The 24,459-nt window shown below is 41.6% G+C and overlaps 1 protein-coding gene across 8 annotated transcripts in view; it reads left to right on the top strand.

Moving 5' to 3' along the window:
* The window catches only part of PIEZO2 (piezo type mechanosensitive ion channel component 2), a 239,562-nt gene that overhangs the window by 61,212 nt on the left and 153,891 nt on the right, over window positions 1-24,459 (top strand). For all 8 annotated transcript variants that reach the window (XM_069957790.1, XM_069957784.1, XM_069957789.1 and 5 more), the window contains exon 2: window positions 10,953-11,048. In XM_069957790.1, the coding sequence (XP_069813891.1) occupies window positions 10,953-11,048 (96 nt within the window). The remainder of the gene's footprint in view (window positions 1-10,952; window positions 11,049-24,459) is intronic.

Genomic DNA, 24,459 nt, shown 5'->3' with positions numbered 1-24,459 from the left:
AGATGATCTTTATGGCCGTAGTGTCCTGATGCGGGCGCATCAGGGCGTGCCCGCATCAGAACTCCCCATAGTGCACAATGAAGCAAAAGGCCAGAGCTGCTCGCTTCATTTTGTGAACTGACAGGGTCTCCTAAGACCGCAATTCACTGAATTGCGGCCGCAGAAAACTGACATGTCAGTTCTTTGCGGCTCGGCATAGGATCCCGGCCGTAGCGTGTACGATGTGTATACGCTCCGGCCGGGATCCCATAGAACAAGAGGCAATGTTCCACACTGCATTAAGTACGGCCGTTGTTGCCGATGGCAACAATGGCCGTACTTTTACGTAGTGTGAACATAGCAATACATTGTATAGACACATCTATATAACTTTTAATGTAATTTTAATAGAAAACAAGTTTTTCTTATCCGGAGTTCCCCTATAAAGTCAATGGGAAGATAGACGTCCAATGCACACAATGCACTGAATAACGGACGTTTTCACCAAGGACATAAAAATAATGAACATGATCATTATTTTCGGACATCTTTTGCAAACAGCGGACATTTTTTACTAGTTGTTCACACACAGTTTTTCTTTTGTCACCGTTTTTTCTGAGTTTTTAAAATTAAATTCAATTGACTTTTCAATTAAGCCGCACCCAAAGGGCAATTAGTAACCCCAAACTAGAATAATGTACAAACACCAGTCTTCACTAAGGGGAGGCCAGGCTGCTAAATGACGTCTGTTTAGACTCAAAATGACGGACGTTATTTTAAAGGGAGCTGCAAAAACGTTGTGCCTAACAATGAGCATGTGAAGGTTAATGTATAGTTAGGGCATAAACTTGAAAAAACTGCAGCAGTTTGTAGATACAGAATGGAACTGCAGATCCACATAATGCAGTAGCGTAGTACAACAGGCTAGAATAGAGAAGCAGGGCTGCTGTCAGCCAGGCTCACTTACCGAGCCTATTAGCTTGATATTCGTGCAGCTGGGGCTGGGGAGCACATCACTAACAATTGTTGCGCAGCCCTTTCTTATAATCAGCTGTTGGAGGCGCATCTCCTATCCCACATGGAGATGCGCCACTGGCGGAAGATTATTTTTAAACATGTGGAGAGACGTCAACCAATGAAAGAGTGTTTGCTTGCTTGTCGGTTGATTGCTGTCTGTATTTGGGAGACAATCGCTCTGGGTAATAATGTCTTAAGGGGAACCAATCAGCACAATTGTGCTGATTTAAGCTCCCAGTAGTGCCACATAGATGTAGCATATCTGGGGTTCACTACTCTGCATCTTCATATCCCGGCAAAACATCTTCATTCTGGCGAATGATGCAGGCAGAGCACTGTGAACAGAGTGTGGCCCGTACCTAGTCACAGCTTTCTGCCTGTCAGCATGCGCAGAAAGGGTGGTAGACAGACATAGAAAACTGATAGAAGCCCCTTTGTCTGTCAATCAACCCATCAGAGCGTGCTGACAGGCAATGAGCCGTGACTGGTTACAGGCCAAACTCTGTCTTATGCCTAGTTAACAGCACTCTGCCTGCACCGCCCGCTGGGTTAAGAGATGCTTTGCCGGGATACAGGGGCATAGCTAGGATTCATGGGGCCCCATAGCGCAACACAAAGCACTGCGCATAGATAGATAGATAGATAGATAGATAGATTTGGTAAAGTGGCTAAAAAATAAAATCTCTTGTGACCAGAGGCAGAATACTGGCCAATGGCTGTTTGCTCTGTCAGTGCACAATATTTAACTATGAGGTCTTTTTGGCCCCTTATGGTTAAATACATAGATGCAGAAGTGGACTACCTTCTACTTAACCCCTTATGTACTGCTGTGTGTAAATGACCCAATGTTCTCTTACATACTGCAAAACGAAAAAAAGAGTTAAAAAGGAAGACAAGGAGATCTCTGCTGCACTGCTCGTGCACTTATAACCCCTGACCTCTTCATGGAGCTCCGCACATTTTCCTACTTGATTGCAGCAGCTAGAGAACAGAGGTCATGGGTTGTCAGAACAGTGAAACAGAGATCTCCTCTTCTGCTTATTAACCCTTTTTTTGTGTTGCAGCATGTCAGTGAACACTTGGTCACTTACGCACTGCAGTACATGAGGGGTTAAGCAGAAGGACACAGGAGAGCTCTTATCTTCCCTGTGCATCCCTGGGCCCCCCATAGCAGCTTCCTGCCCTGCCTCTATGGTAGCTATGCCACTGGCGGGATATAAAGACACCAAGTAAGGAACCCTAGATATGGTAGGGGAGCTGGTTACAACATATATGTACCACTGCTGGGAGCTCAATTAGCACAATTGTTCCCTTAAAGATAAACTGAACAGTTCTCAGATATTTTCACCTAGGTACTATTAGATTTTTGGAGTGTGCAGTTTGTAACTTAAGGATTATATGTGGAAATCGGTGTGTTAGCCACTAAGTACAGGACATTATGCTGAATTTCACACTTTTTTCAACCTCCATGTGTCAGTAGAAGTCCAGTAATTATCGTGTAAGACATGTCTAGAGATGGACCATGAAATTGCTGCTAGGGTCATGAACTTATTTATGAGTGGAGTGATTGCTCATAAAATGTGCTGCAGCCAGCAATTTCAGCATTGTGAATGGCCGTCATTGTGTTCACGCACAAGTCACATTTATTAGCTCCAAGTTCCTAGAAGGATTGAGCACATCCACTTGTGCATAAAACGGCCTTCATGTGTACTGCCCTACAGAGCATCAGTCTGACATCACTCACACTCGGCTACATAAAGAAACTTTAGTCAATTTCCTCTCCCTACGTTTGTGTAGTGTGAATCTTTGATGTAAAGACAAAGAGCTGTCCAATACACATTTTTTAAATATAACCTCATAATAATCTTGGCTATTAAATAGCACACTTTAGGGATTCATTTACATAAAGCTGTACTTATTCACATATATCTTGGTATTGAGCAGGCTATGTGTGTGTGCCAGCAATGTGTCCTGCTGGATGACTTGGATTTAGACGTTAGCTGACATCATGCTGATTCTACTGGACATGGCGTCAGCTTCTGGCAAAGGGCTCCCAGCTATTCTGCTGCTTCATTAGTAGTACTAAGGGACTACTTCTCTTCAACATGTCTGCCATATTTTGTATGACCTTTAGGTAATACAGCTGACTGTAGCTTAGAGGTAAAAGGAGGAAAACCCCAGCCACTGGTGGGAGAATACCTTTAGTAGATGTAACATGCATTACATTGAAAATAGTAGTAGTCACCAATATAGGTTTACCACTTCTTGTTATAAGATAATAAAAAAATTAAACAAAAAAAGTGTTGGCACAATGAGCATCATAATATTTTTGCTGTTAGTTTCTACTGGTAGAGTGCACTCATGCTTTTAACTGCTGATAGAATTACAGTAGTTCATACAAAAGATTTAGGAGATTTGTAAACTTCTGTCCTCAGATTCCCTTTGCAGCTTTGCTTTGTTGTGGTCATGGCAGGATCAATAGTACATTTATGTGGCTACATAGAAGGTGAGCAGCCTGCAGGATGCAGAATGTATAAAAGCTATACATTTAGAGACCTATAGAGACCTTTGTGTGACACATTTTATACAAGAAAGCTATTAGCTTGAAAAGAATATACAATGTGTTCATTGCTTAATTAAAGGGACTCTGTCACCCCCAACGCACCCTCCTCGAAAACCCTAAACTAAAGTCATCTGTAAGTAGGATAAAGGATGCTGATTCCAAATCTGTAATTTGTAGCCTTCTATTCCTTTGTATTTCCCTATGGCAAAGCTACAAATTGGGCATGTTGATGCATGGAGAGCTCAAGAATATAGTGGAGAGGACTAGTTAGACTTCTTCATTTGTGAACTTATGGTAAGGGAACACAACATAGAAAGATAAAAATTGCAGATATAGAACCAGCGTTGTATACTCTATTGTTGTATAATCTACTGATCTACTGATACTGGTATTATGGGAAAAATTTACTTTGCCCCTATGCACAGGACAGGGGAAAAGTAGGAGATTACGGGGGTCCAACCTCTGAACCCCTCGGCGATCTCCGTATTGGACCCTGACGGCTCTGTTATGAATAGAGCCCCAGGTTGGCGCACTTGCCGCAGCTCTATTCATTCCTATGGAGTTTTGGAAAGAGCCAAGGTATGCCAGAAGAGCGAAGTACTTGCCTTTTTCTGTTGCTCCATGAGAATGAATAGAGCCGCTTGGTTTAGTTTAAGGAGGTCTGCATCTCATTATGACCCTGATGTGGGTTTACAGGAAGGCTGCACACTTGTTCCTCCTCGATTAGGCATGTGGAGAGTGCCTCATCTTGCACAACCCGACCAGGTAGAGAGGGGACCCGGGTTTACTCTTGCACTGGATTGAACTGTCACATTCCACCTGATCCTGCACATGGAGCGATGTCTCTGTCTCTTTCTATTGTCAGGAGAGGTACCTGTCACTGACTGATCGGGACCCCTGCAGCATGACTGCGGGGGTCACTATAACTTTCCCTGATAACGTTCCCTGTTCTTACAGCTTTTAAATACCAAGGACCTAAAGAAGATGGATGTAGGCCTAGGAAATCCGGCAAAACATGAATACAGCCTATGACTATGTTCACACAACATGAGAGACCGACCATCTCTAAAAAGATCATCCCAGATCTTTGGCACTGCAACGTTCTGATGCTGGCGTATCCATGCGCGCCTGCATCAGAACTCCCCACAACACACTGTGGAGCGAGCGGCCGGAGCCGTTCGCTCCATAGTGTGCACCGATATGGTTTACTGCAGTTTTCATTGAATAGCGGCCGCAGAAAACATGTCAGTTGTATGCAGCGCCTCTAGGGATCCTCTTACTTGTCCCCTATCCTGTAGTCCTTGTATTTAAGCTGAATGCGTAGATTGTGGAACCAATCCTTCATCTATGCCCAGTTCCGTCCAAAGGCCCATAGGTAGATCTTGTGCTGATACATCACATCTTCTTCTAACTGGTTGGCCAAAAATCTGAAAGAATAAAAAATGGTCTGATAAACCCTATGTATATACAGTAAAAAGGATTCCTGCCTCTTGCAAGACTACCTTCTCCTGTAGGTACAGAAGTGTTGTGAGTTATGATGCACACAATAATGTGCATTTGTCAGCATTTAGATTTGTGTGTGTAGATATGTAATATATATATATTATATACTATATTGTGTGTGTAGATATGTAATTTTATATATATATATATATATATATATATATATATATATGTATACATTAACATTAAATGAAACTGGAAAGAAGTATGTGGCAAGTATGTATGGTAGTCTAAAGTACATGAGGACCATAGCCAGGAGAGATACTGAAGAGATGAGAAGGAGTGTTAGCAGGTGGTAATATGCTTCTTATCAAATTACATTTTTTTATTATTTATTTCTATTTTTACAATTACATTGTATTACATAGTACACAGAATTGTGCTCAGCATATATGAAGTTAAAACTTATAGCCCAGCATCTATTGTAATCTTTCCTTGTCTGAGATTTTAGAGCAGCTATCCGTCATCTACAAAAATAACAGAAAAAAAGATCTTTTTAAATTTGGTCTTTTTAATAAATTCCTTTCAATAAATTCCTGTAATATCTATTAAATAGTAAAAGATCAAAGATCAATCAGTGTATATGGCACTGACACATTATATACTATATTCTATACATTATATGGAAGTGCTTTGTAATAAGTATCAACCACTGTACTGTAGATGGTGGGCGTGGGGGTAATTTACCAATACTGTTGGATTTGTTGTTGGTGGCTCAGACACACAAAACTTAATTTTGGACAAATTTATTATGTAGGTGTATTTCCTTTGGTTCATTTGTCCTGTATGATCATGTGTTAAAATTTTTCTCATGTTGGCCTCATGCTCGGGATGGCATCATGGTGGCCTCATGATCGGGATGACCTCATGGTGGCCTCATGCTCAGGATGGACCCTACACTGTAATGACAATGACACACTTGCAATGACACACTTAATTATATCATAAAATGTATTATAATGCAAGAAAAAATCTTTGTTGCATAAAAATGTAGCCTTGCTAATTTTGTGATGTTTTATTCATACACTGTGAGGCTATGTTCACACGCAGTAATTTTGCTCAGTATTTTGGTCCTCATATTGCAACCAAAACCAAGAGTGGATTTAAAACACAGATAGGCTATGTGAATACACTGTTGAAATTTAGTGGATGGCCGCCATTTAATGGCAAATAATTGGCGTTATTTTAAAACATTGGCCGTTGTTATGAAGTAACGGCCATTATTTGTCATAAAATGACGTCCATCCGCTAAATTTCAACAGTGTGAGAACATAGCCTATCTGTGTTTTCAATTCACTCCTGGTTTTGGTTGCAATATGAGGACCAAAATACTGAGCAAAAATACTGTGTGTGAACCCAGCCTGAATATGTACTGTAAATGAGGTGATTTGGTGCATTGTACCACTGACCCACCCACCGACTATATTGGGACTCAAAATTGCTGATTGTGGCCCTGAATGTCCTCTGTCAGAGGAAGACGGCATTGGAGCACTTTATTTCTAGTAATGCCTAGAACAGCAGGAAGTCTTTTAGTTGCTCAACCAGCTGTGAATAGCTCTATTGACTTGGATGGGATGAAAATCCCCATCTATTTACTTTGCAGTATTTCTTTAGCTGTTCTATCATTTCCAGTTCTTATAACTTCAGTATAATTTTTTTTTGCACTTTATTGTCCTTTCCTGAATTTTTTTGTGAATTACATAAAAATTTAAGTTTGGGTTAAAAACAAATCATTTTAAATGAGGCTGTGTTTAATCCAAAGCACTGCTGGTTTATTGCTCATTTTGACTGCCCTATTAAATTCAATAGAAAAAAAAATCTTCAATGAATCCACAGCACATATGAAACAAAAATTGATGCACTGTGAATTTGAATTTCATACCACAGATCAATTTCAACAGATTTTCGACTTTTTTTTCCAACTTCACTGCTACTATAAATCCTGTAATTAAGACAGGTTAGACTGCATTCTCTGTTAAATGGTGGTAAATATTGAAACCTATGTACTAAAAGTACTGACTATGGAAATTCATTTTCATCCACTCAAGTTCTACCAAATGAAGTGGAATGGAAAGTTCCAGAGTATGCATTGATTTTTGCATTTCAGAGTTTCTTAATCCATTGAGTACGCGGATAGTATGCTGCAAGTCTCATCTGTGCACTTAAGCTGCTTGTGGAACATTGCTAAATACTGTGGTTCCTGCCTGTGTATAGAATATATTGTGATATGATTTCAGGTTGATTGATGTATAATAACCTCAGATTGTTAAGCTGTCATCTTGCCAGTTTACTCTCCCAACAGAAGTTTTTAATGTCAATTTAATTTACTGAAAGTGAAAGGGTACAAATAAATATAGACAGGCCATAAATCATTATAGTCCTTTCTTATGTTTCCCAGTTCATTTTCTGTAAGGATTTGAAAGGTTTTGTAGAAGTCTTTTAACTTTTTCACAGTCAATTTTGGCTGAAACTTTGAGCTGTGAAAATATTGATTTACTGTATCAAACAATGAAATCATTACATCATGCATTAAAACCGTTGTTACATTCACTGTTCTCCGCTCCAATGTTGTCCTTCCACATCCTTTTGGCGCACAGTTATGATGTCCTGGCAGTGATGCTGGTCCCCATTCCAACCAGACACCATTTGATTCCACCTATTTATGTGCAGTTTTACAGACCCATCTTTCAGACAGTTGCCAGAGTTTCAGCACAGTACAGATTCTGTACCAGTTTTATCCTGGCTTCTTTTCTTCTGGTTCTGCATTTAGCTGCCTTGTTCCTTGATCCCTGCATCCCCATTCTGGACTCTGGTTTCATGTCTTTTTGGTGTTACTTATCTTCTGGTTCTGATCTGGGTTACTCTTGGATTCTACATTGCTTGGTTTCTTTTCTCCTGGTTCCAACCTGGCCTGCTCCTAGACTCTACTTTTGTCATACTCTCTACCTTTGCCATACTCTCTGTTGCCCTTTTCTGTTTTTGACTCAGCAAGCTCCTGAACATTGTCTTCACCCTGCCATTTGGATTCCAATCACCAGTCCAGTCCTCATGGTTCTGAATCTCACCACACTCCAGTCCAGTTTCCCAGTTCATTCATGGATCTATTGCTCTGCTCTTATTAGGCTTAACCTTGGGCTATGCCTTCCTGCCTGCACTCCTGGTGATAACCCTTGATTCTGTTCTTGACTATTTTTATTTTGCGGTCCTGTCATTGCTGCTGGATCCAGATGCCAACTGGTGATTTCTGGTCATCTTAACCTGGGGACCATCCTGATGCAAAACGCATGCTCCGTTGTTGTTGTGTGTGTATATATATATATATATATATATATATATATATATATATATATATAGTGGTACCTCGGTTCTTAATTTGTTTGGAACTTAAACTGTATTTTCAAGGAAAGTTTGCTTTGGTTCTCAAACTCTGCTCGGTTCTTAAACACTTTTCGGGCGCCCAGTCTTGAAGTACTCGGTATCTGTACATTTTTGTGAGTGTGGATGGTGGGTTGTACCTGGTGAGTTTAGCACTGGTGAGGCTTCACATACAGTACAGTACTGTATAAGATTGCTGGAGTGCAGTACATATATATACAGTACAATAGTAGTACAATCAGTGCTCCACCATCTGCCATCCATTACAGTGCTGGGATGGGGGGGGGGGGCACTATACAGTAAAGGATGAGTGAGGAGTTAGTGACTACTGTACTATAATTGCTGGTTTTGTTGAACATTTCTTGTATATAATGCACTGTACAGTCTAGTACCATTCTGCACTGTACTGTAGGGATAAAACTAGGCACTTTTCATAGTAATAAATGAGTATTGTAGGTAATTATTGGTGGGTGCTGGAACCAATTAAACCCATTTACATTATTTCCTATGGGAAGACACTGCTTGGTTCTCAAACTACCTTCCGGAACCAATTAAGTTTGAGAACCAAGGTACCACTGTGTGTGTATATATATATATATATATATATATATATATATATATACCGTATCCTAGTCCATCCTGTGCCAAGCCAGTTGTAGACCTAAGGATTCACTTTTAAGCCTGCCTTGATGTAACACTTTCCTTGCTTTAGTGATGCCTCTCTATGCTGAAAATAGAAAATATCTGCATCCCTACTAAAAGCTCAGCTATATGCAAGTAAATTCATGTGCCAGGCGTAATACTCGCTACACCCGAGAGTCTCTACTGGTACCAGGGGAACTTTAGTTTGGGAGAACACAGGGCCTATTCATGTTTTTGCCAGTTATAACCTTGGCCTGTTGTGGAAGATTACAACTCAAGGTGCGAGAATGCCTGTTGTATATAAAAGACGTTTACTCTTTATATTTTAGTTAAAACCAAAATGAAAGAAGTATTTCATTAATGCTTTGCACAAATGTAATGCCGACTCTGAAAGTTGAACAGTGCCAGTGACATAGTAAACTCTTCTTGTACTTTGTTGAGAGAGGCAAATGGATCACAGATGACTGATGAATATTGAATTTTCTTTCTTGTTCTTTCCAATACCACAGACCACTTATTTTGCAGGTATCTAAAATAATGTAGCAGATATATATGGGTGTGCTTAACTTTCCAAACATAATGCTACTCAAAATTTAAGAGCTGATCTTGGCTTCTTTAACCAGTTAAGAACATTAATTTATTTGCTGTCATTTTTTTTATCCTTGTATTGCCTGAGCCTTAATTTTTCCTTACACATAGCTGTGGGAAGGCTTGTGCGTTTTGCATAGTGAGCTATAGTAAAATGTTGAATTGCACATGATTTTTTAATCCCTTTTTATGCCTTTTTTGGGAGAGGTAATGACACAGAATAAAAAAATATTCTGGTATTAGGATTTATTACTTTTTTTTTAGCATGCAGACTAAATATAACAAACATGACATGTTAATATTTTGGACATTTCCAAATGTGGCAAAGACAATTATGTTAACTTAAATTTTTTATATGAGATGATGTTGGTGTTTTGAAGTTTTATCATTGTTACTGATGTTTTTAAAAACATATAAGAATTTGTTTTACTAGTCCTATTAGGGGATTTGATTGAACCTGTTAGGGTATGTTCACATTGAGCAAATTGGGCGGAATGCATCTCTATGGGAGGGCTCACACGCCTCCACGCTCCGCTCAAAGAATTGACATGTCAATTCTTTAAGCGGAGGAGAGCAGAGGCACATGAGCCCTGCCATAGAGATGCAGTCTGACACTGAAGCAGGCGGAATTCTGCCCTTAGAGTAAAAATGCAGGTCACTCTGCAGGAATCATGTTACAGAGCAGGAGGAGCGGAGCAGATTGATATGTAGTTTTATTAGAAAAGTTCCCAACTATATATTAATCTGCCCAGCTCCAACATGTGGCCGGCAGATGGGACTGCATTTTTTGTTATTAGTGTTGGCACTCCTGTATATTGTAAAGTTCTGGCTTGCATAGTCTCATATAAAGTTAGATCTGATAATTTGCTTGCTTTAGGCAAAGACAATATGGTAAATTTTTTGGTGCACAGCATTTCAATGCATATTTCACTCCCTTCATGCTCACCACACCCCACTACGGCCGTTGACCTGGGTCTCTGGCCAGACCAGGAAGTGGGAACCAGAGTGGGGTACAGCGGACCCCAGCACTGGAGCCGGTGATGTAGGTGCATATTGTCATGTTTGGCCACCTCCTCCTTGGCTCTTTTGAAAAAAATGTTGTACCCTGGACCTAAGAGCTGCATAACCATAGCCACCAGTATACCAATATGTGACATCTAATCATAGACCCAAAGCCCACACATAACATAGTATATAATACTATTTATTTAGAAATGTTCAGGATATGTAAAATATCAATTTTACAAACATCACTTACTGATCAATTGTCTTTTCTCTTTAACAGCATGCATGTTCCGGTACAATGGAATATCATTCGTCTACCTCATTTACCTCTTGCTTATTCCTTTATTTTCGGAACCGACCAAGATAACAATGCAAGGTAAGACATATGTCCGTATGACATCACAATAAGTGTTGGATAATATTTATTCGCTGTTTCCGTAGTAGTAAGATGTTTCCATTTTTAGGGGCAGTTGTGCTGTATGCTCTATAAATAGGATAAGTGCAGCACATCCACAGCTGCCAAGTATCTTTGGATTCATTTCGAGTGCTACCATTCTTTTATGGAGAGTGGACCCTGCAGGAAGTAAAACAAATTTCAATCTTGATATTTAATAAAGTTGAGCTTAAGTTCTCTGCTGTTCTACTTTTATTAGCTGAATAGCTCCTACACCAAGCAGAGGCCATCGCAGAGTACAGAAACCATAAGGAAATCAAATGCTCTGTAGCAACTTCCAGCCTGTCATTCCTATACTGAAGCTGTGAATGATGCTAAAGTATCCCATAAAGAGTAGATTGCTGCTATTACTCTGTGGTCATATACCCTTGGGGGAGTGACGATTAGTCATATGTGTTTGCTTCCCATTCTTCCTTGTCCTTACATGTAGTTATTTGCATGTCTGCACCTTGTCTTCATACCTTAAGGCACTGCTTTATTAGACTGAAATGGTTAATAGGCGGGGTTATTCTTATAGAACTCATTGTGACTGATGACATTTATCACCAGAATTACCAATTGAAATGCAAAGGAATTGTTAAAAAAAGTTTACAATATCTTATCACATGCATTTGTATAGTGCAGTATTTCAGTTTGAGCTTGGGTACACTTTTTGCCTTCTTCCATTTGGTGGCAGAGGGTAACAAAAAATCTAATGTAGTTAAACTTTTAAAGCTTGTCAAGTTAAATATTTTTGCAAGTATATGCATTTAGCAAACTTGCCTCCTTCTCCTCATATACCTGCTCTATTACTTCAATTGATAACAGCTCTTTGTCTAGGTTACTGACCACCAATCTGCTCTAAAAGCAGTGGTCTAGCTGGTGTACATGTTTAGTGTACATATTTATATATTATACAAATATACACTACTAGAAAATGTACCGACGCTGTCCGGGTATAAAGTGTCAGTGTGTTAATAAGATTTGCTCTAAGGTGCCCAGGAGGCCAAGCTAAAGGTATTGTTTCATCTGAGTTAATCAGTGGAATTAGTGTATACCTGTAGTTCATAGTTGGAGGGGTTATGTATACCCACAATGTATAGTTTTTAGGGGTCTCGCATATCTGTAGTGCATAGTTGGGGGGGCTGTATACCTATAGTGTATAGTTGGGGGGGCCCTGTATACCTGTAGTGTGTATTTGGGGGGGCTGTATACCTGTAGTGTATAGTTGAGGGAGGTCCTGTATACCTGCAGTGTACAGTTGGTAAAGGTCCTGTATACCTGTACTGTATAGTTCGGGGGTCCTGTATACCTGTAGTATATAGTTGGTGCTGTATACCTTTAATGTATAGTTGGTGGAGGACTTGTATACCTGTAGTTTATAGTTTGAGGGTCCTGGATACCTGTAGTGTATAATTGGTGGAGGTCTTGTATACCTGTAGTATATAGTTTGGGGGTCCTGTATACCTGTAGTGCATAGTTTGAGGGTCCTGTATAACTGTAGTATAGAGTTGGTGGAGGTCCTGTATATCTGTAGTGTATAGTTTGGGGTCCTATATACCTGTAGTATATAGTTGGTGGAGTTCCTGTATACCTGTAGTGTATAGTTATGGGGTCCTGTATACCTGTAGTGTATAGTTTGGTGTCCTGTATACTTGTAGTATAGAGTTGGTGGAGGTCCTGTATACCTGAAGTATATAGTTGGTGGAGGTCCTGTGTACCTGTAGTGTATAGTTTTGGGGTCCTGTATACCTGTAGTGTAAAGTTTGGGGTCCTGTATACCTGTAGTATATAGTTGGTGTAGGTCCCGTGCACCTGTAGTGTATAGTTTTGGGGTCCTGTATACCTGTAGTGTCCTGTATACCTGCAGGATCGTATTTACCATTAGGCACCCATGGTCTGGTGCGTAGGGTAGCACCTTGCAGAGGGGCAGTACCCTCCCATTCAGACTTACCAGAAAATCTGGTGTCTTTTCGAGGGGGGTATGGCGGTATTGGTCAGGTCTGGTATAGCGGTGTTATCCAGTCACAGTATGGCGGTATTGGTCAGGTCTGGTATGGCAGTGTTATTCAGTCACAGTGTGTCGGTATTGGTCATGTCTGGTAGCACCTTGCAGAGGGGCAGTACCCTCCCGTTCAGACTTACCAGAAAATCTGGTGTCTTTTCGAGGGGGGTATGGCGGTATTGGTCAGGTCTGGTCTAGCAGTTTTTTCCAGTCATAGTATGGTGGTATTGGTCGTGTGTTATGACAGTGTTACCCAGTCACAGTATGGTAGTATTGGTCAGGTCTGGTGTGGCGGTGTTATCCAGTCACAGTATGGCGGTATTGGTCAGGTCTGATATGACTGTGTTATCCAGTTACAGTGTGGCGGTATTGGTCAGGTCTGGTATAGCAGTTTTTTCCAGTCATAGTATGGTGGTATTGGTCAGGTGTGTTATGACAGTGTTACCCAGTCACAGTATGGTAGTATTGGTCAAGTCTGGTGTGGCGGTGTTATCCAGTCACAGTATGGCGGTATTGGTCAGGTCTGATATGATGGTGTTATCCAGTCACAGTATGGTGGTATTGGTCAGGTCTGGTATGGCAGTGTTATCCAGTCGCAGTTTGGTGGTATTGGTCAGGCCTGGTGTGGTGGTGTAATCCAGTCATAGTATGGCGGTATTGGTCAGGTCTGGTATGACAGTGTTATCCAGCACAGTATGGTGGTATTGGTCAGGTCTGGTGTGGCAGTGTTACCCAGTCATAGTTTGGTATACCTGTAGTGCCCTGTATATACATGTACTGTATAGATAGAGTAGGGGGTCTACCAGTTATTACTGTGGATGTTGTGAGGCAGCTGCCCTAGCAACCATTGCTCCCTGTGAAAATGAAAGCAGTAATCCTATTGGTTGCTAAGGCTTCCAACTGCCGTTTACTGCTGGAGACATGCAGCTACTGCAATTATATCACCTGTGTTTGAAGTGAGGAGATTTTCCCATTCATCTGTATGGGGCGTCGCTCTTCCCCCTCCCCCTCCCCTCCTGTACATCTCTTGGGGACGGGACCTTCGCAATAACCTTCCCGGACACCCTATGTATCTGTGTGCCAAATTTGGGGTCAAACGGTTCAGGCGTTTGGAAGTCTATTTGGGACAGACAGACAGACAGACAGACTTTCATTTTTATGATATAGATGGGGGAGATTTATCAAACGTGGTGTAAAGTAAAACTGGCTCAGTTGCCCCTAGCAACCAATCAGATTCAACTTTTCATTCCTCACAGACTCTTTGGAAAATGAAAAGTGGAATCTGATTGGTTTCTAGGGGCAACTGAGCCAGTTTCACTTTACACAATGTTTGATAAATCTCCCCCTATATATCTATACATTTACATTATAGTTATAAATACACTAGTCAAACCATTGCTTTTAGAGCAGAGAGGTGGCTTGTAACCAAGGCAATGAGCTGCCAACAATGAGAAGGAAATAGCAGGCATGTCAGAAGAAGAAGGCAAGTTTGCTAAATTAATGAATTTGCAAAAATATTTAGCTTGACAAGTCCTACAAGTATAACTATATTTGTCAGAATGGGAATACCCCTTTAAATGCTGTTTAATTTACCACCATCTTGCTATAGAGCAAGGAGAACTGAGCAGATTGATATATAGCTTTGTGGGAAAAGATTTAGTATAACTTGTCATATGTTGATTGAATTCCTTGATCATTCTGTAATAAGTCCAATGGACAGTGTCACTCAATGGACTGGACTCTTTACCATGAAAACATCAGAGATTGTAACCAATAAATTAAAAGTTACACAGAATGTTATATATATATATATATATATATATATATATATATATGTAGATAGATATATATCGATCCACTCATCTTCGCATGCTCTATAACATGATGCTGATCAGTTAGATAGCATTTTCACGGTGACAGGTTCCCTTTAACACACACTCTCTAGTGCTCTCTGCTTCCATCTCTGGTGGGTAGGATATTCTTAGTTTAACATGTCAGAATAACTGTCTGTTGAAACTGTTTAAAATGGTACTGTCACCCCTCTTACTCTTGCTTCATTTCATTGGTGGACAGTGTCACCTAGGCGGGGAGAGGGGCCTAACTGCTTTGAAGCCCCGCTTAGGTGACACTATCTATCAATGAAATTAGGCAATTTTAGAGCAGAAAGAAGACAGACAAGTGTTATACAGGTATATATTGAATGCGTAGCATCTAAGCTTGTGGATGGTACAGCGGTTCTTACATAAATAAAGTAAGGGAGGGGGCAGTATCAATTTAAGCTGAGTGCTTCCACTCAGTGGAACTTTTTGAGATTTTGTGTCTATAGCTTAAAGAGAACCAATCACGGGCGAAAATGAATTTTTTTTTATTCCCTAATTAGATGTAAATCCTAATTTTAACAATATTTGTAAATATAATTAATTAATTTTAAAGCTGCGTTTTTTAAATATTCCTGTTTTACTTTCCTGCCTCGCGCCGGCTCTTTTCAAAAGAGCCGGCGCGAGACAGGAAACTCCCGTCATGCAGAGTGGCAGCAAGGCCGGGGGGGGGGGGAGGCGCCATCTTGATGACGTCACTTGCGTTCTCCCCCCCCGGCCTAGCTACACCAAACAAGCGGATTAGGTAAAGTATAAGACTGCAAAGGCAGTCTGTATCTTCATGAAGTCTATTTATGAAGATACAGACTGCCTTTGCAGTCTGTATCTTATGCCTTACCTACTACTCTGTGCCGGTGCAGCAGGGCCGGCACCGCCATCTTGATTACGTCTTTGCGTTCCACCGCTGGAACGCAAGTTACGTCATCAAGATGGCGGCGCCCGGCCTTGCTGCACAGAACAGAGGATTAGGTAAAGTAGAAGATACAGACTGCAAAGGCAGTCTGTATCTTCATAAATAGACTTCATGAAGATACAGACTGCCTTTACAGTCTGTATCTTCTACTTTACCTAATCCTCTGTTTCTGTGCAAGCAAGGCGGTGGAACGCAAGGCGGTTCCAACGGTGGAACGCAAATGACGTCATCAAGATGGCGGCGCCCGGCCTTGCTTACACAGAAACGAAAGAGTAGGTAAGGCATAAGATACAGACTGCAAAGGCAGTCTGTATCTTCATAGATAGACTTAGGGAAAGATATACTTTAATATTAGGGACAGTGAAATTTAGATGATAGGTTCTCTTTAAGCCTGACACTCCTGTAAATGGCTATGCCTGGTGTTTCAGCTCTATTCACTTAACCCCTTAAGGACCGGGGCAATTTTGATTTTTGCGTTTTCGTTTTTTCCTCCTTGTGCATAAAAGGCCATAGCAGTTGCATTTTTTACCTAGAAACCCACATGAGCCCTTATTGTTTGCGCCACTAATTGTACTTTGCAATGACAGGCTAAATTTTTGCATAAAGTACACTGCAAAAGCAGGAAAAAATTCAATGTGTGGTGAAATTGAAAAAAAACAAACACATTTTGTGTTTTTAGTGGATATGTGTTTTTACACCGTTCGCCCTGGGGTAAAACTGACTTGTTATATATGTTCCACAAGTCGTTACGATTAAAACGATATAAAACATGTATAACTTTTCTTGTATCTGATGGCCTGTAAAAAATTAAAACCATTGTTTACAAATATACGTTCCTTAAAATCGCTCTATTCCCATGCTTATTGCACTTTTATCCTTTGGTCTATGGGGCTGAGTGAGGTGTCATTTTTTGCGCCATGATGTGTTCTTTCTATTGGTACCTTGATTGTGCATATACGACTTTTTGATCGCTTTTTATTAACATTTTTCTGGATTTGATGTGACAAAAAAAATGCGCAATTTTGCACTTTGGGATTTTTTGGCGCTGACGCCATTTACCGTGCGAGATCAGGAATGTGATTAATTAATAGTTCAGGCGATTACGCACGCGGCGATACCAAACATGTTTGTTTATTTATTTATTTACTTTTATTAATAACCTGGGAAAAGGGGGGTGATTCTGACTTTTATTAGGGGAGGGGGCTTTTTATTAATAACAACACTTTTTTTTTTTACTTTTACACTTATACTAGAAGCCCCCCTGGGGGACTTCTAGTATAAGTGCTTTGATCTCTCATAGAGATCACTGCAGCATAGATATGCTGCAGAGATCCATGAGATAGGCACTCGTTTACAGCCGGAAGTAAACGAGTGCCGAGTCGGGGACGGCGCCATCTTGGAGAGGCCCCCGGCCGGCTTCAGAAACGGAGATCGCTCCTCCGGGATAACGTCCTGGAGGAGCAATCTCCCCACTAGACACCAGGGATGACGCTGCAAACGGTAATCGTATGCAGCTGTCAACTTTGACAGCTGCATCCGATTACTGTATTAGCGCGCACAGCGATCGGACCGTGCCCGCTAATACGTGCAGTCCCGGGCTACAAGCGGCACCCGGGACCGCCGCGTTTTAGAGCGCGGCCGCCGCGCGGCCCCGCTCTGAACGCCTTTAACAACCGCAGGGCGTAAATATACGCCTGCGGTCGTTAAGGGGTTAAAGGACAACTCCGGCCAAAACATATTTTTTAATATGTTATTACATAAGGAAAGTTAGACAAATTCACAAAATACACTAATTATGGGAAATGCACATATAGTGCTTTTCCCCTTATTTAGTAGATCAGGCAGGCTTCAGATTCTGTCAAAAACTGTGACGTCAAGAATCAGGTGTAATTCCTATGGAGTGTCCAGCAGGGGGCTCACTATATGTAAAAGTCTATGGAAATGTATGTAGTGTAGTGTTACAGTGAGTTACAGTACCTCCAGGCCTCCAGTTAGCTTATGGCAGGAGGGGAGAGGCAGATGTTGAGAGCTGCCGGGGCTGTGGCGGCAGTGTTGGGGGGAGGTTTGGTGTTGGTGATCGGCCCTGGTACTACTCCTCCCATCCTCTGTTCATACTATGAGTACTCCTGAGCACGGGTCAGGAGCGTTCATATTATGTGCAGATGATGGGAGGAGTAGTACAGTATGTATCTATCCTACACACAAAGCAGGGAGGGAGGGAGAAGGTAGTTAGATGTACGGGCACCTCTCTCCCTCCCTGCTCGGTGCTATCCATCTCCCTGTCTCCCGGTGTGAGCTTGGTCATTGGCAGCACAGGAAGAGAGAGGCAAGTATCCCTGTCATAGTGTACTGTAACTCACTGTAACACTACATTACATACATTTCCATAGACTTCTACATATAGTGCGCCCCCTGCTGGACACTCCATAGGAATTACCCCTGATTCGTGACATCATGGTTTTTTACAGAATCTGAAGCCTGCCTGATTTCCCATAATTAGTGTATTTGTAGGAGTAGGAGTAGTGTATTAGTAGGAATTTGTCTAACTTTTCTTATGTAATAACATATTAAAAAATAAGTTTTGGACGGAGTTGTCCTTTAAATAGGACTGAGCTGCAATACTTGACATAACCCATGGACTGAAGTAATGCTGTTTCAGGAGATAAAGCAAACCTTTTTTGTAATCCAGGACAATCGCGTTAGTAAAAATGCTTGCTTCCTATCATGTTTATGCGCTGTGATCAATAACGTAATTAACACACGTTAGCTGGAGGGAAGTGTTTTATGCAAGTCAGCAAAGATTCAAAATGTTACCAAGCCTGATGTAGCTTTCACTTAGGGCCTATGATTCAACCATATGCTATTCATGAAATATTTAGCACCTACATGCTCAAAGAGCATAAATGAAAGTCAGTTTCAATGTTGAGTAAACATTTGGCCCGTGCGCCATACATGTAAATGGGCTGCTGCTTTATATACTTATTTTAATCGTATTTATTTATTGTACATACATATATACAACTGCTGTGCGGTACCATATTAGCCCCGAAAAATCTATTTTTGTGGCTAAAAAGACAAAAGTATTAAAGGGGTTATAAACACGGGTGTGGGGATCAAACTACCTGTATACAACCGTAAGGTCTTGAACAGTAGCTGTAGGCCCTAAAGTGTACAAAAGTTGTTGGCTTTTGTGTGTTCCAACTTCCTAATATAACAGTAAATATTATGAGAAAATTTAATATCATATGAGAAAAGTATTATAGAAGTGATGCTTTTATTGTCTATTAAAAAAAAAAAAAAAAAGTATATAAAAATACTGTGAAATCTGGGCTGAAAGGTAAGCTTTTTTCTGGGGCAACCTTATAGGTGTTGTATCTTCAGGACAGCTTGTGTTGATATGCCCTGTTGGGGCAAATAAAGAAGGTTGGTTCCCAGCTTCCTCCATAGCCCCTATTACATGGGCGACATTGAGGAGCAAACTGTCAGCGCTCGTTTGCTCCTCGTAGCCCGCTTGCTGCCGCTGTTATTACACGCGTTGGCGGGTGAGAGGGCGGGGTGCGGGGGCTGCCCGGGTGATCGCTAGATCATCTGGGCAGCCCATAGCAGATAGCAGTGGTCTGCTGCTGCCGCTCCTGTTCCTCGGGGCAATGGCAGCAGATTGCTGCTATGAGTTGTCTGTCTTTCAACATGTTGAAAGACAAACGACTACAACAATCAGCCGACATCGTTCATGTCGGCTGATCGTTGTGTTCTAAGTCGGTTATCATCCATAAAGGGCAATATCGGGCGAATGCGGACGATAATTGTTTTGTGTACAGATAGGGCCCCCTTTCATTTTATCATTGTTGGCTGCACATCCTTAGGCTACATGTGGAAATGTGCGGCCAATATTAAAGGGGTATTCCAGGTTATTTTGATATTAATTCTACTGATTTCTCTTGTAATATAATTAATATATCTCATTGGTTTCTATAATAAATTTTGTCTCTTTCTCTCTATTTTTATGTAAGTCACGTGTTTCTGTGACGTCACCGAACCGGAAGTGTGGGGACTTCCCCGACTCGGCCGGCCTCTTGGTGTTTATGTAGTTAGAAAGCTAGCAGAGCTTTACAAACGGCCTCCCTGCACACGGGAGGTCACATGACACCCTGTTCCCGGGCGGCCTGTCAGTGTGAAGGAGGTCGCATCCACCTCCTGTATAATCACTAAAACCCTCCACCCCCTGCCAGTATAATCCTCCCGATGTCTCCCCCGGCCCCCTCCATCCTGTGTATACAGTCCTTTTCAAAGATCTCTCACCCCATCCCCCGGTCTCGGCACCTCTTGCACTCAGCTGACAGGCTCTCTCTCTCTCTCTCTCGCTGTGTGTGAAGCAGGAGAGATTTCTTTCCTGCTCCGTACACAGTGCCTGTCAATTGCCCCGATAAAACTCAGCTGCCAGGAACTGTGTACGGAGCAGGAAAGAAATCTCTCCTGCTTCACACACAGCGAGAGAGAGAGAGAGAGAGCCTGTCAGCTGAGTGCAAGAGGTGCCGAGACCGGGGGATGGGGTGAGAGATCTTTGAAAAGGACTGTATACACAGGATGGAGGGGGCCGGGGGAGACATCGGTATGATTATACTGGCAGGGGGTGGAGGGTTTTAGTGATTATACAGGAGGTGGATGCGACCTCCTTCACACTGACAGGCCGCCCGGGAACAGGGTGTCATGTGACCTCCCGTGTGCAGGGAGGCCGTTTGTAAAGCTCTGCTAGCTTTCTAACTACATAAACACCAAGAGGCCGGCCGAGTCGGGGAAGTCCCCACACTTCCGGTTCGGTGACGTCACAGAAACACGTGACTTACATAAAAATAGAGAGAAAGAGACAAAATTTATTATAGAAACCAATGAGATATATTAATTATATTACAAGAGAAATCAGTAGAATTAATATCAAAATAACCTGGAATACCCCTTTAATGATTGTTAAGGCTCTATAAATGATAGATCAGCCAATGAATTAGCATTTTCTTGATTGTTGGCGGATTGCTGGCACTTTAACACTGGTCAACTACCTTTAAACAAATGTTCCAGACAGAAGGAGAGAGCCCTGCCCATGAGAGCTTACCATCTACAAGGAAAAGAGAGTGAAACCATTGAGGGAAGGAAGCTGCTTATATGGTTTTGTATTGGAGTCAGTTTTATTGCAAATTGTAGATTTTTCTGAGGAGCTGGTTTTCAGGTTGCCTCTAAAGAGTGGGAGAGCCCGATGAGCTGGGGTAGGGAAATAATGATACGAGGAAACTTGCTGTTTTATTATATATATCTGTGTGTGTGTGTGTATATCTGTTCAGTTACCAATATGGCCGCCCACACTCCTCTATGGGTGAAAGGAAGTAACAAAGGAATTTGCTGCGAGAAAACACGTAATGAACTTTATCTCACTTTCCTAAATCCCAGCTTTGTTCATTCATGAATTTCTGCGGTGAGGCTGCCTCTCTATCTACACAAAGCCGAAAATTTACTTAATGTCAGGTCCGCTCTTTAATTGATCTGGGTGGACTGTGATTAAATTCTGAGACATTTCTAAACTGTGAGTCATATTAGAAAATTCAATTAGTGCTTAGTTGACAGTTTTTTGTTTTTTTTTTACCCATCCAAGTTTCTTGCTTTACAACAACAATCTATAGTTTATGCTCGTCAAAGGTTACAGTTTTACACACTGAAAAAATAACTGACCACCGACATATATGGGTGGAGTTAGGGGTCGGGGGTGATGAGAAATCTGGGGGTTCTCTCTCTACAGCTTAACCCTCCCCTCTCCACAGAAAACACAGAAATGCTCTGCCGTGCCAAACGTTCTTGTATATGGGGAGGATGAGGGGAGGACAAGAGAAATACTTGACGGCCAAATGATTGTTCAGCTGTCACTTATTGAAGGTTTATGGCCACCTTACATAGATTAGATAGATCACAAGCAGGTGAAACACTAATATAAAACACAAGGATAGATAGATAGATAGATAGATAGATAGATAGATAGGAGATACTGTACATAGATAGTAGATAGATAGGAGATAGATAGATAGGAAATAGATAGATAGATAGATAGATAGATAGATAGATAGATACTGTAGATAGATAGAAGTTACTGTACATAGATAGTAGATAGATAGATAGATAGATAGATAGATAGATAGATAGATAGATAATACATAGATATAGTACATAGAGTGTATACAGTGCTGCAGGGAAACAATTGCACTGGGCCTTTGTATATGAAATTTCAGTGGTTACAGATGCCATGTCAGCTAGGCAGAGGGCAGTGTTGCTTGTTTGTAGTATAGTGTTTAATGTTATGCTGATATATTTTAAAAGAAATACAAAGACAAATTTAGGCAAACCATTTAACAATTTAAACATGAATTGTCCCAAAGAGCTTACAATCTATTGAGAAACGGGGTAACACAAAAGGTAGTCCTACTATTATTTCTAATAGTTCATTACATATCACACATAGGAGTCCTGGCTCCACAGTAAAGACCTGTGTGAAACTTTGTGTGAAGCCATACAGGCTTTTTGCCATGTGCATGAAGCCTAATAGTAACGTTTAACATTTTCAAGGTAAACTGATGCCAAGATTTAACACTGCTGAAGTTCTGTACTTAAGTATCACACAAACCACATGTTGATTACCATTCATATGACTGGGAGACATTAAGCGAGCCTGGCTCAAACTCATGCCAAGATATTCGATATTTCTGTTTTCTTTCAATTCTCAGCTAGCATTTAGATAATGAAAAGGCCAGAAATCAAGATAAAGGTCTCTTGATGTTCACCCGGTGTACACATTGGAGAATAAGAAATTCAGTGTGGACCATACAGTATATAGCATATTTAAAAACAGGGTATTGGTCTGCAGATACATAGCTGAGTATCATTACATTTCTGACCTAGATTTCATTTGGGTTCGTGAAGAATATATCTTCTGATATATATATATATATATATATATATATATATATATATATATATATATATACAGTATATATATATATATGCCCTGACTTCTTACTGGCTACATATAGCTCACACTGTTATTATAGAATCTTTCATACACTTTACTGCTCATTTTACTTTCAGATTCTGATTAAATAAACCAGGAAGCAGAGGGTCTGTTTGCCATTAATGTGTAGTAAACTGCAATTACTTTAACTCGCTTTTCCATGGTTTCCCAATGAAAACCTGATATTGCATGACCTGCTGGCAGGCTTATAAGTCCTTGCTGTTTGCTGTCTGAAAAAATGTCCACCTGTAAATGAAAGACACACTTTCATCTCCCCTTTTTTCTATGAGGCAGTCATATGTGCCGTACTACATGTAGAGTATCAGTGTACCTGCTGACACTGGCCACAGAGATTGCGTTTTAGCTGAATTGTGGAAATGACAATTTTGCGCTTAAAATCATAAATTTTAAAGGGGTTGTCTTATAAAGAAAACTTCTGTGACAGTTCCTGCTAAAGGTATATGACTGTCACAAAAGAGGATGCCTCACTCAGAGCCCTCTATAAGCCAGAGTACAAATGGATGCTGTTAGAGTTTTCTCTACAGAACAGGAAGTCTTAGCATAGTGTAAGGGCCCTATTACACGGACCAATAATCTGCTGAATCAGATGTGGCAGATCATTACTCCATGTAATAAAGACATCAATCAGACATCAAGGATCATCAGCTGATTGTGTCTTTAGATCTTAAGCTAAAATCATTGGCTGCCGAGTCCACATCGCTAAGTGTAATAGCGATGCATGGCTGACAGGCTAGTGAATCTATAAATAAAATTATTTACAGATTCATACATTACCTGTCTACAGGCTCTCACCGCCCAGACAACTTCTGCTTCTCCATGCCGCTGGAGAGCTCTCATCCCCCGGGCAGCCACTGTATCTCCCCACAGCTGCGGCAGGGACAATCAGCAGCCGCCCGGAGGGTGAGGAGCCCCGAAGCAGCAGGGAGGCAGCAGCTGCCCAGATGGGAGAGGAGAGTCTTACAGCAGCAGGGAGAAGCAGGGACCGCCTGGGGGAGCCCCGCAGTGGCCGGGAGAAGCAGGGGCTGCCTGGGGGAGGGGGAGCCCCGCAGTGGCCGGGAGAAGCAGGGGCCGCCAGGGCGGAAGAACTTCCTAGTGGCAGGAAGAAGCAGCAGCTGCCCGAGGGGGGTGAGCCAGCAGGTGGGTGCCAGATGAGCAGTGCTAGGGCTACGAGAAGGTCCCGGGGAGCTGCTGCTACCATAAGTAGCCTGTGGGTCTTCAGGGCCGTATTTACCACTAGGCCCCCGTGGTCCGGTGCCTAGGGCAGCACCTTGCAGGGGGGCAGCACCAGGGAGCAGGGGGACAGTAAAAACAATATTTTTTTGTTTTTATTTTTTTAGTTTCCCTCCTCCCGTTCAGACTTGCCAGTAAATCTGGTGTCTTTTCCAGGGGGGTGGGGGGTATGGTGGTATTGGTCAGGTCTGGTATCGCCAATAGGTGCGTGTAGATGGGGCGTCTAGAAGGTTTAGTGCCTAGGGCAGCAGCAGCTGTTAATA

Source organism: Dendropsophus ebraccatus, chromosome 2, assembly GCF_027789765.1.
Source record: "Dendropsophus ebraccatus isolate aDenEbr1 chromosome 2, aDenEbr1.pat, whole genome shotgun sequence".
Taxonomy (NCBI): Eukaryota; Metazoa; Chordata; class Amphibia; order Anura; family Hylidae; genus Dendropsophus; species Dendropsophus ebraccatus.
This window is presented reverse-complemented; position numbering and strand designations above follow the sequence as displayed.